This window comes from Capricornis sumatraensis, chromosome 1, assembly GCF_032405125.1.
Source record: "Capricornis sumatraensis isolate serow.1 chromosome 1, serow.2, whole genome shotgun sequence".
Taxonomy (NCBI): Eukaryota; Metazoa; Chordata; class Mammalia; order Artiodactyla; family Bovidae; genus Capricornis; species Capricornis sumatraensis.
Window position 1 is genome coordinate 176892144 of NC_091069.1, and position 13203 is coordinate 176905346.

Below are 13203 nucleotides of genomic sequence, written 5' to 3' on the forward strand. Positions count from 1 at the left end.
CCCTGGGCCATCCTGAGCTCTGTGTCCAGGCCCTGCCCTGGGGTCCCAGCCTCTTCCCTCTCGCAGCAAATCCCCTTGCCTGAAATCCTTTCTAGAGTAAGATGGTGGCTAAAAAAATATTCTCCCATCTCTGGAATACTGGATCCCACATAAGCCCTGGTTTGCTGCTCTCCCTTCCCTTGCTGACTCCCACCCAAGAAAGAGACTCGCTGCTGAGCATGGCGAGAGCAAGCGGTAACTAGATCAAGGGCACAGGGAGGGGAACCAGCCAGATTCTCAGCAAGTTCATGTCTCTCTTTTCTATCTCCCCTACTAGACGACGCTCGAAAGCTCCCTGAAATGGAACCTTTCAACACTTTCTACTGTCAAGTCTAGATATCTTGGGATCTCTAAAATGCTGTATGGATTTTAATCTCTCCCCCTTCCCACCCCCCCACTCTGTATTTTTTTCATTTTCTGCCTTCTGGACTCCTCTACCTCGGTCCCTTCAAGTGGGGATTCTCTGCTCATGCCTCAGGAGGAGGGTGTGTATGTGTAAGATGTGAAAGAGGTGGTGGGTGGTGGAGTACTGCCAGCCAAACACTTTCCTTTCTGGCTCCCCTCAAAAGTGACAAGAGAAAACAAAAGAGACGGGGCCAAATTCATGACTTAGGCCAGGTATCTTGGCTAAAAACTTGAATGGAGAAGGATTTTCTCCAAACTGCTAGGGAGATGCTCCTTTCAGTTGGAAAGTGAAGTCGCTCAGTCGTGTCCGGACTCTTTGCAACCCCATGGGTTGTAGCCTACCAGGCTCTTCCATCCATGGGATATTCCAGGCAAGAATACTGGAGTGGGTTGCCATTTCCTTCTCCAGGATATCTTCCTGATCCAGGGATTGAACCCGAGTCTCCCGCATTGTTGGAGGAAGAGAGTAAAAGGGGAAAAAAGTTTTGGGCGGGGGGACTAAGATCAGAGGGGATCTGTACTTCTCTTCCCAATACCGTGAAAATGACTCCCCCCGGCAAAAAAAAAAGTAGCTGTGCAGTGTTTCTATGCAGATGGGACCCTAAGCCAACTTACAGGAGATTTCTTTTGTCTGAGCAAAGCACAGAAGCCATGGAGCCTGAAGGGAGGGCCCATGGAGCTGGGATCTGTGTAGACTCAGGCCCAGGGACTGCACAGGCACCTTCCTACCCCACGCTTCACTGTCTTATTCCAGAACCAGGGAGCGGAAACAACTGGGAAACTCCAAGAAAGCCTGAGGTGGAAGTTTCCTACCAACCTGGCTGAATGGGAGCTGGGAGATAAAAATTCAGTTGAGCTACAAGCATTAAAGAAAGTTCTTTGGTATACTTTCGTAAGTTTGTGACCCGAGGTTGGTATCTGCTCCACTGACTACCCCCCATCCCAACACACACCTGACACAAAGGGGCTGAAGGATGACACTCTTTCAATTCCTACTTCCTTTCCCCTCCGCAGGAAAACTCCCCCTACTTCGTTCTCTAACACTCACCTCCAGGGAGGAGTTGCTCACCCAGCTGGTCTGGTTGTACAAACACTGGCTCTCTGCCTTGCACTCACAGACCACTGTCCTTGGCTTCAGTACAGATGACAAGCTTCCCTGGTCACTGCTTGCTAGAATCTCCAGAGTAAATGGTTCCAGCAGCTTTGGTGTCCATAGCAATGTCCCATTCTCTGTCCCTAGGAAAACAAGATCGTTGAGAGTTGGGAGCCCCATCTGCTCTGCTGTCTGATACCTCAGGTGTGGATGCTGGATTTCCCCCACCCCTCTCAGACCACCCCTCTGATCTTCTGCGGCGTTTCCTTGAGCAAGGTTAGTTTCCTGAGGTGGCCCTGATTACACTCCAAACTGGAGGTGGCACCAGCCCATCTCAGTGGTTGTGGGGCAGCACTCCGCAAGCAGAAGGCAGTTGCCCCGCCCCTTGCAGAGACCCCTGGGCTTGCACCAGAATGGCTCATCAGGAGGGGGACGGAGGATGAAGGCCAGGATCCTCCCAACACTTGCTCCCCACCTCCCAACACTTCCCCAGGCTAAACTGCAGGCCAAACTGATTTCAGCTTCACAGCAGCCCCAACCCCGCCCTGACTTCACTTAAAGACTCTTCTGACCCAACCTGTCTTGTGTTTTTAAGAACGTCTCCTGAAAACGGTCGATTGAGAAGAGCTGATAGTAGGGAACAGATGAGTGTAACTTCCAGGCTGTCGGTCTTCAGGATAGGAGCCAAGTGGGCGGGAAAATTTCCTGGTGCCATTAATTTGACACCTGGGAGGATGCCATGTAAAGCAACAGGGCGCAGCCAAAGCAGTCCCTTCTTATGCACAGAGAAAGAGAATGAGTCAGAGACGTGTTCAGAGTTCAGAATAAGGTCCCTAAGGGCTTTGGTTTAGCAAAGAACAGTCACCAGCTTAATTAGTGCTGGCAGCAGAAGGCAAGCTGCGTGCCGTGGGCTTTGACTCTTTTTTTTTTTTTTCCTTTGGCCATGCTGCACAGCTTGTGGAATCTTAGTTCCCCAACCAGGTTTGAACCCAGCCCCATGGCAGTGAAAGTGTAAGTGCTGAGTCTTAAACACTGGACTGCCAGGGAGTTCTCTGGGCTTTGACTCTTGAGCCAGATCATGGTTACGGGCCTGAACTGGGGTCTTTACACCATTCCTATGAGAGAAAGATGAAGCTTTCCTTGGCCCAAGCACAGAAAAGCAGACGAGAGACAAAGTGAGGTAAACACGGTTGACAAACATAAAAATAGTGAGAAATGGACCAGATAAAGGTTTTGTATTTCCTTAAATCTTGTTCCATGTGATATCCTTCTTTTAATAGATAAGCAATGTTTTAAATTTAGTACCTGTTAATTGACATATTTATTCTAATAATTTGTTTATTACATGAAGATGATAACATATTTCAAGACTGAGATGAAATGAATCTTTGAATAAGTTGTATATGCCGAGAGGCAATCTAGCTAGCTGGCCACTAGCTCCATAAGCGCATCACTGCTATTCACTGGGGATGGGGGCGGGGCACCTATTTGAATTAAAGCGATCATTCCTAAGAAATGCTGGTCCTGGATATTCCAGTGAAGAAGTGACATGAAGTTGCACAGGATATAATAGTGCAAAATTACCCAAAGTTTGACTCTGACTTTATCCGCTAACCCCCAGCCAAGTGTTCTTACCAAAGAGCTTGAATTCCGTGCAGTTTTCTCTGAGGGTGAATGTGATGTCCTTAGCGTTGTTGGTGTAATTAACCACTGTGGTCTGTCCCATGTAGGCTTTTATCACATCAGGACCCTTGATAGAGGGTGGGTACCGATCTGAGACACAAAGAAGGGATGTGGGGTTTAAGGCAGGATACTCCCTTACCTTCTGGGCCATCTCTTTTCAGTCTTCTAGATTGTGGGAGGCATTCCTCAGGCTGGGACCCATCTCCAGAAATAGGAGTTAGTCTGTGCACCAGCTCACAAACCCATGAAGATCAGGCTGAGGTTGTACTGCCCAACCTTCTCCCCAGACAGGATTTATTTCAAGTTCTTTCCTGATCAGAATGCTATGCCAGGTGTAATATGAAGTGAATCAGAGGACAGCATTGTTCAGACTATTAAGGAGTTTTACACTTGGAAGAGGACTGAAAACCATGAGGGTAACGTCATGGGCATTGTGTTTGTCAGGAATAGAGAGGGAATGTAACTTTTTCACTGGTCTCTGTGTTTTGGAGCCCTGCTATTTCCATTTCATTGTTCATTCATTCATTCAGCCAGTCACTTAACAAATATTTATTGAGCACCTACTGTATGGTTGGCACTGTTCTACGTAGTAAGGATGCTGCAACAAACAAATAATAAAAAAGATACCTATGAAAATTAGAAAATACGTTACTAACTAATAGCTAGTTATAGATGCTAAGGAGGAAAAACAAAACAGGGAAGGCAAATGGGAAGTGTGGGTGAATGTGAAATTTTAGGCAGGTTAGCCAAGAAAGGCAGTGCTGAGAAGGTGACAGTTGAATAGAAACTGGAAGGAGGTGAGGGGTGCCAGGCACCTGGGGTAGCCTGCCAGGCACCCTGGGGCAAAGCGTAGCAGGCAAAGAGAACTGCATGTGCAGTCTGAGTTGCTAGGGAGCCAGGCATGTCTGAGGAATACCAAGAAGCCAGTGGGGCTGGTGTGGAGGGAGTGGGGCTGGAAGTCCTAGGAGAAGAGTTTGGAAGGGCAATGGGGTCAGACTGGATAGGGCTTTGAAGGTCATCGTTAAGAACAGTGAGCTGGGAAGTCACTGAGTAGGAAGGTTTGAGTAGAGCAATAGCTTGAGCAAAAGAATCTGTTAAATTTTACAAACGTGTAGCTCAAAGGAGTGTCATGGAAGGGCGTCCCCTTATCTGTGCCCTAACTCTGCACATGCCTCCCCAGGCCTCACACCACTTACTCAGAGTAGTGTTCATCTGCTGGTAGATTCTAAATACCGCCCTAGAGTCCTTTCCAAGCTTTTCGCTTCCTGTGGCCAGGACATCGAAGATGCATTGATCATCTCCATGACAAGAAGAGGTCAAATTTTTATTCAAGGACGTGTTTTGCAGCAGTTGTGAAAGGAAGATGGGGGTGAAGCTGGAAGGCAAATGGTCGTCCCTCTTGCCAAAAAGGCTTGTTCCGTTGATTTTCCCTAAAACACATTATGTGATGCAATGATGGTGGCACCAGGGTGGGACTCCAGCTATATTCTATTGTGTCTACCCCTTGTGTGTGCTGTGTGCTAAGTCACTTCAGTCACATCTGACTCTTTGTGACCCTATGGACTATAGCTCATCAGGTTCCATGGGGTTCTCCAGGCAAGAATAATGAAATGGGTTGCCATGGCCTTCTCCAGGGGATTCTGAATTGGCAGGCAGATTCTTTATCACTAATGCCACCTGTGTCCACCCCTTACCCTAGCTTTATATAAGTTTGGGATTGCAGAAGACAGAGTGACTTCCAGATTCTACTTCTGGAAATCCCTGCTCTAGGGAGTAAGGGCCACCCACCTCCCTCATCTTCTCTTCCAGGAAGGACTGTGGGTGGGATGGGAATGGAGGGGACAAATCTGGGGTGGAGGGGACAAAGCTGAGGTGGCACCAGCATCCCCAGGTCTCTTCTTTTCTACTCCTCTCTCATGAAGGACAGAGGTCTCGCTCCCATAGGTCTGAGGGGGACAGTACAGCAGCTTCCTTCACCTGGGACCTGCCCCATCTGCTCAAAGACCCTGAGTCCCAGACTCACAGGTCATTCCATAGTGAAAAAGCATCTCCTCGGAGCTCCTTTACGGTATGGTGGCGCCATTGGGCATCCTGAAGTCATCATCTGGGTTGCCATTCCAGAAGCCTGAGGGACCGAGCAGAACTCAGCCACCCTGGGAGGCGGCCCTCCCTTCCCCAGGGAGCATCCAACAGGGCACAGGGAGATGCGGGGAGGAGTAGGGGGCCTGGGAAGCCTCTTTCGGGGGCATCTGCTCTCTGCTCAGGAGGAGGGGAGAGGACTATAACCTCAGAGCCTACCCTCTGCTCCAGGGAAAGGAGGAAGTGGAGAAAGAAGGGAGGGAATGTGGGGGATGGAAGGAGGGTGTGAAGCCCGAGGGAGGGAGGGAGGTGGGGGAAGGGCGGCTGCCGGCCCCACGCTCTCCAGAGCCCATCCTCAGTGGCCCCTCGGCTGCCCTGGGCCGGCAGCTTAAGGAGGATGGGAAGTGAGCCTCAAAGGCCGCTGAAGAGGTCCCACCTCCTCCTCCGCTGAGAAAAGAAAACTCTACTCGGGATGTCCGCAGGGGCACTGGAGGGGAAGCTGCCTGTGGGCTGGGGGTCTGAGCTCTGCTGCAGAGGCAGTGCTGCCTGCTCCTTACCCGTGAGGCCCTCAGTGTGGCTCTGATACCCCTTCGAAAGGCTGCAGGAGGTGTGGAGGATGTGGGAGATAGCGAGCACGGAGACGGCAACGGCACCATCGAAACTGGCTGATACCGTGGAGCCGTAGTGGGTCATTATGGCCCCAGAGCTGCTGAAGATCTCCTGGTCTAGATTGTTGGGAGACAAATGAGGAAAAAGCCAGCGGTGGAGCCCTGGAGGCCCAGGACTTGTCAGTAGTAAAGTTTAAAGATGCAGAGAGGAGCCTGAAAGCAGCTGAGAGATGCCCGCACGGTCCTTCTCCAGTGGCCACAAAGCACACTCACAGGACATGCTCGCGGCCCATCCCACCCTCTTCTCCCTGAGGACTGAGGAGGAGGCCCCAGAGGAGGGAGAGAAGTGAAGAGGGAAGTTTAAAGCCTGGCTCCAGTGAAGAAGTTGTTCCGGCACGGCTGCTGGAGGGACCGTGGGGTGACGACCATGCTGCTCCGCCCCAAGACCACGCCTCTCCACCCCAGCACCCTGCTCCCCAATGCTGGGCACCCCGCCAACCCTGACCCAGGGAGGCAGGAGACGCCCAGCCTACCTTTTGTATCTTCACCATTAGTCTCAAATGCTATGGTCTGGTTATTGAGCCGAACATGGATTGCGTTATTGGGCTTAAGGAACCATTGAACCTAGAAGGGAGTTGGCAGAGACATCAGCCCAACCTGCACGGGGCCGGAAACAGAGGAAGGAGCCTGGGGCTTGGAAGATGGTGAAAGTGATGGGGAGTTTGACCATGAGGTGATGCTAGCTACCATGCATGAGGGTGCTTGGCCTGGGCCAGGCTCTGAGCAAGGTACGTTTCAGAGATTAGCTTTTAAATATCACAACAGTCCTGTGAGGTAGGTAATATTATTATTCCTATTTCACTCTAAGGAATACAAGGTGCTGGATGTTGTTTCTTCAGTCTCACCAGAACTTAAGCCAGTGTCTCCAGGGTTGACTCTTTATTTATATTGAAATACAGTTGATTTACAAAATCGTGTTAGTTTCAGGTGTACAGCACAGAAATTCAAACATACATTCATATATAGAATATATATATATATGTAATTCTTCAGATTCTCTTCTCTTATAGGTTATTACAAAATATTGAGTAGAGTTCCCTGTACTATACGGTAGGTGCTTGTTGGTTATCTATGTCGCTTCAGTTGTGTCTGACTTTTTGTGACTGCATGGACTGTAGCCCCGCCAGACTCCCCTGTCCATGAAATTCTCCAGGCAAGAATACTGGAGTGGCTTGCCATGCCTTCCTGCAGGGGATCTTCCCAACCCTGGGGTCGAACCCACGTTTCCTGTGGCTCTTGCACTGCAGGCAGATTCTCTACCGCTGAGCCACCTGGGGAAAGCCTATGTTATTTATAGTAGTGTGTATTTGTTAATCCCAAACTCCTGATTTGAACTACTGGTCTGGCAGGATGCATCCTCACTGCCTCTAGCCCCTTCCCTTCTTCCTTCTCTTTTTCTACCTGGGCCTCAGTCTCCAACTGAAGGTCCCTGAGCTAAAGGCTCCGTGTGAGGGGAGTGCCCCCACCTCCAACTCATCGTGATAGGGTGCAGGCTGCTGGAGTGGTATTCAGCAGCAAAGCCAATGAAGTTGGTGGCATTGGCTGAGTGGGTCTGGGCAGTGCGGCCCTGCAGCAGGAAGGAGGAGTTTCTGTCCTGGGTCCGGACTAGCAGGAAGTCTTCCAGCCCATTGAAGGTGTAATTGACACCATCCAAGGTGGTGATGTGAGGGTCCCCGACCATCCAGGCTGGAAAAAAGGAGGTACCACATTGGCGGGGCGATAATCTGCCTGCCACTTAGGAAACCTGGGTTCGATCCCTGGGTCAGGAAGATCCCCCTGAAGAACGGATTGGCTACCCACTCCAGTATTCTTGCCTGGAGAATCCCATGGACAGAGGAGCCTAGCAGGCTACAGTCCATGAGGTCACAAAGAGTCAGACACAACTGAGTAACTAACACATTGGCAGGGCAGACCAGGGAAAGAAGGGCCTGGGAGACTTCAGCCTGGGGAGGTGCTCAGGGAGCATTTAACCCTCCCTGAAAGTCCTCTTGCACTTGTGTGCCCCCCACCCCATCCACTTCCTCTCATTAGCCCCTGATCCACCACACCTCCCCCTCCCCCAAGGTCAAGTCCCTCCTCTGCCACACTCCACACACACCTCCATCTTCCCTTGTGACTACAGTCCTGCCCCAGGAAGCTTGTGCTGTCCCCGTTCAAACCCCAAGAGTGTATCGCTCCCTTGGTCTTCCACTTGGGCTCTGGAAGTGGAAGGGCTGGGCCCCAGCAGCCTCACTGAAACCTGAGGGCTGGTATCCAGTGCAGCTGACGGGGTGGGGGGGGGGGGGGGGGGTGGGCTGCCTTAGCTGGTACAGGGCACAGAAGGAGGGCTTGCTGTTGAAATGGCAACACCAGTTTTGCAGCTCCAGTTCTTGGTTTGTGCAGAAGAGCAGCGTGTTAGTGGAGATGGAAGACCTGCAGGACCCAGCTGGGAGGTTTGGGCAGGATGATAAGTGCAACAAGGATGTGGTTTGGAAGTCAGGCCCACATGAGTTCAGATCCTACTCTGCTCAATGACCTTAGGCCATGAACCAGTTTCTATCTCCCTTGTGGGCTTGGTGGAGACATGGGCAGCAAAGCCCCTGGTGGGCAGGCACAGGGTTCTTCCTTTCTTAAAGGTTGAGGGTTGAGACCCACCACTCTCAAAGTGCTAGGAGCAAGAGGCTGTGGCTGGTGGTCTGGGGACTAGGAGGCTGCTGCCTTTACAGGGAGGAGGAAGGGAGCACACATGTTCCCCTGGGCCCCATCCCCATCCCCTCTAGCTCCTTTGGAGGGTCTCTTCAGGATGACTCCATGTCTTCCCCCAGACAGCCTGCTAATCTGGGTCCCGGCTGACGAGGTCAGACCAGGCCTCTGCCACTTCCCTAGAAAGATGCCCCTATCAGCTGGGGCTATGGGCCAAGTGGAGATGGGGCAAGAGGAGCTCAATCAGAAATCCCTAGGATGCCAGCTGGAAGGGATGCTGGAAACTTCTGGTGTTACAAGATCAGGAAATGGAGGGGAGGTAGCTGGGAGAAAACAGGCACGAGAGCCTTCATTCTGCTGGTCCCACTGCTGGCGTGGAGCCCAAGCTGGTCCCTGACAGGGAAGGACAGAGAGTTCCAGAAAAGGCAGGCTTGAGTTGTCGGCGGACACACCAAGTTGCCAAGGACTCTGCACTCTCCAGCCTTGGAGCAGCTCTCCCCAGGGTCCGTAGCAGCAGCACACGCCCCCACGCCAGGAGGAGAAGCTGCACAGCTGCCTGCTGCCTGCAACAAGCCCAGACATTCTCAGGCCTGGGATGCCTGTGGTGGGGGCAGCCATGGCGAGGGGGTGTTTCTGGGGAGGAACGGAGGGAGTCCCAAAAGGGAAAGGTCAGGCATGGCCAGAGGGAGAGTGAGTGGGCTTATAGGGACAGTGGGAGTGCTGCCAGAGACAAGAAGGATCTGTTACCTCTGCTGAACTGGAATCTTAAATCCAATACTCCCTGGATCCAGGAGCAAGGGCAGGAGATCTGGTTCCAGCCCCAGCTGGGCCACTGAGGCTGTCTCTTCAACCACTGCAGACACCGGAGACGGTAATTGGGCTTTTTTTCTCTGTGCAGCTTGTAGATCTGTAGCCCCCAGAGGCCTGGGGAAGAAACGGAAGAAGGGGATATCCCAGGGCGTGGGGCCACAGGCTCTTATTTAGCTTTAGGGACAAGCAAAACTCATCAGCGCATCCTCTGTGTGCCACTTCCTGCACTCTGGACAGCCTTCCAGGGATGGGCCCAATGCAGATTGGCTGTGATTCCTCCCCAAAGGTCCCTCCGATGTGAGCTTCAGAGCCCTAAACTTGGATCTTAGGGTGAGATCCTGGGACAAGTGCTGGGCAGGGAGACCTCATCTGTACCCAACTCAGAGCCAAACCCTGGCCCAGGCTTCAGTGTACTCCATTCTCCACCCTCCTGCCTGCTACTCTAATCTCCAGTTCTTTCAGTCCCCCAGACCAGCTCTGCCTTATGCACCTTGTATCTCAGTGAGTGATGCCACCAGCCACACGCTCAGACACTTGCACAGACATACCAGTGGCCAAAGCAACCAGGACAGAGGCCGATGTTCCGAGGCCAGCTGGGGAGCCACAGGGAAGCTGGCATGTGAAGCAGACACTTGCTCCAACAATATGAAACTGGGGGAGCTTCCCCTGTGTCCAGATGCCATCCTTGGAAAGTGGAGGTAACTGGGAGAAGAATCCCTGAAGAGCGTTTGAAATTGAAATAGACCTTTAATTGTGCGCATGAGTGCTAAGTCACTTTAGTTGTGCCCCACTCTTTGCGACCCTATGGGCTGTAGGGGGCCCACATAATCACATTGCACCCCTTATGTCACAAGCAGAGGCATCTGGATAGAAGGGCCTTAATTGGATAGGATGGAGCTTCCCTCATAGCTCAGTCAGTAAAAAATTCTCCTGCAATGCAGGAAACCCAGGTTCAATCCCTGGGTCAGGAAGATCCCCTGGAGAAGGACATGGCAACCCACTCCAGTATTCTTGCCTGGAGAATCCCATGGACGGAGGAACCTGGCGGCTACAGTCCATGCGGTCACAAAGCAGACACGACTGAACGACTAAATCACCCGTCTGATAGAAGCGCTTTCTCCACCAGATGGCACCAATGATCTGACTTAGCTTATGTTTACAGACTTTCTTGCCACAGAAGAAACAGAGCTGGATTTATGCTTCATGGTCCACATGGCTAATTTCTAATGCTAAAATACCTTTTGTTCTATCATGCTTTGGAAACTGTCATTTCTTTCCCTTTGACGCCCCCAGGCAGTACAAGTCTTGGAGGAGGCCCGTGGAGCCTGAAGTACTGGCCTTCTTACCAAGGTGAGAGCTCTTTGAGAGCAAACCGAGTTGGTCTTTCTAAAAACGTTTTCATACTTCTGGCTGTTAGCACAGTCTCCAGCACACAGCAGGTACTCGATAAACGATGACGGAATGGATGTCAGACCCCCTGGAACTCCTCTCGGTAGATCCATTAAGAGATCTCATGTGGGTTCTCACCCAGCTCCAGGACAGGACACTTGGAGACTTGTCCTAACTGCCCATTCATGTCCCCGCCTCCTGCCATACCCATGTCCTCACTTCCAGGACCTGGGGCCCCTCTCATAGTCCTGCTGGCTTCGGGCTGATTCCAGGGAGGACACTCTGCACTGCAAGAGGGTGCAGAAGGCATGTTGCTCCCCGGGTGGTGCCCAGGCCAGATCCCACCAGTGGGAGGTCAGATGGTATGGAAACACCCTTTTGCGGACATGCTCGGGAGCTGCCCTTTGAGGACTGTCACGGCACACGGAGTGGGAGACAGAAGAGGACTTGAGTCCCTCCAGTCTGATAAAGTGGTGCTTTTATCTGAGTTGGAATCCAGGAATTGGTCTGGATGATACTTCTCCCATACTGGATGGAATGTCAACTGGCTGTTTTTGAAATACCCATCTCCACTGTGGGCAAAGAAAAGAATATCTGGCCTTCATCACACACAGAGTCCTTCCCCTTAGTCGGCAAGTTGCTCATTCATCCAGCGAGTCAACCAGCCAGTCACCCACTCTGTCCAGCCAGTCATCAGTTATCAGTTGGCCCATCAGCTATCGAGCCAGTTGGTCAGGCAGCCAGCCAGAATCACTGACCTCCTGTGCTAAGCAGTAGAGGGGAGGAGGCAGATGGAGGAGGGGTGGGAGGACCTAATTTATCTCACATCTGAGCACAAACTGCAGTGAACTGGTCCTGAGACAGGGGTTGAAAGCAACATCTCAGGCCTCCTTCCTGTTAGTTTCCCTTCAACTAGGTGTCGGAGAGGTGGTGCTATAGGGGACGGTTGATGGTGCAAGTTAAGAGCTAGTCTTCGAGTTAGGAGGATCCAGACAATGTGTGTGCCACCCCACCCCACCCCCCTGCCCAGGGGATGGTATTTAAACCCTGCACCAGGAAGGAGAAACCCCAGAGTGGGGCCTGCAGACTCTTTGGGTCATGTCTCAGAGCAGCCACTTGGATCCTTTCTCCTCTTTGACACAGGACAGAGGACATACATGGGTGTGACACCTTCCATGGGTACCCTCAGAATGGTGCGAAATTCCCAGCTAATTAGATAATTCCAGTCCTTTCTCCTACAGGGCATGTTCAAAAGCAAGTGAAAGCAATGTAATTATAGGGACAATCCCGAACACATTCTAGGCGAAAAGCATTTACAGGAATTACCAGTAACAGATTACATGGGACCTTCACAACCAACTGCACATACATCATGGTTGAAAACTATTGTGTTAGAGAATGAGCCATTCCCACACTTGGGAACCCACGTCCGCAACCACAGCCCATCCATCTCTCTGCTCTCCCTCTTTGCCACTGACCCCACACAAGCTGTTGGTGCCTTTGGGTGAGAGGTTAATTCTCAGCCCATCAGAAACTAGAGATTGTCATACTGAGTGAAATAATTCAGAGAAAGAAAAATATTGTGTGATATCACTTGTACATGTAATCTAAAAAGAAATGATACAAATGAACTTATTTACAAAACAGAAACAGACTCACAGACTTAGAGAACAAACTTATGGTTACTAGGGAGGAAGGATGGGGAGAAGGGATCGTTAGGGAGTTTGGGATCGACATGTATGCATTGGTATATTTAAGATGGATAACCAACGAGGACCTTCTGTATAGCACAGGGAACTCTAGATGGGAGTTCCTGGATGGGAAGGGAGTTTAGGGGAGAATGGATACATGTATATGTATGGCTGAGTCCCTTTGCTGTCTACCTGAAACTACCACAGTATTGTTAATTGGCTATATTCCAATATAAAATAAAAAGTTTTAATAAAGTCAGGAAGGCAGATTTCAGCCTTATATTTTGTATTCAACTTTCTGCTTTGCCACTTACTTTCCAGCTCTTTGGGCAATAACTCATCCATTTGTACCTCAGTTTCCTTACCTGCAGAATGGATAATAAATATATCTCCTTCATGGGGTGGTTGTGATTGTCAAATGAAATAATGCCTGTTAGGTACTTGGTGTAATAAATGTTGACTGATACTTGACAAGTCAAGAGTGGTCAGCTAAAGTCAGTGGAAATCCTAGAAGTCAAAGCTCTGGGATTTATTATCACCATGCATGGAACTGGGATAGGAAAGGGAATGGCAGGGTGAAGCAGGATCTTTTCATTTGAAACAGAAACAAGTGGAAACCAGAATCAGCCTGAGTCAGAAGCATTGGCGAGGAAGAGTCCTGCCC

At 50.9% G+C, this 13203-nt stretch overlaps 1 protein-coding gene across 1 annotated transcript in view; it reads right to left on the reverse strand.

Annotated features, from left to right (window-relative positions):
• The window catches only part of MUC4 (mucin 4, cell surface associated), a 47791-nt gene that overhangs the window by 7149 nt on the left and 27439 nt on the right, over positions 1-13203 (reverse strand). Inside the window, 10 exon segments of the mRNA XM_068968527.1 lie at positions 1493-1674; positions 3173-3310; positions 4417-4650; positions 5244-5345; positions 5857-6024; positions 6441-6532; positions 7446-7653; positions 9102-9212; positions 9397-9576; positions 11335-11420. Coding sequence (XP_068824628.1) covers positions 1493-1674; positions 3173-3310; positions 4417-4650; positions 5244-5345; positions 5857-6024; positions 6441-6532; positions 7446-7653; positions 9102-9212; positions 9397-9576; positions 11335-11420 — 1501 coding nt within the window.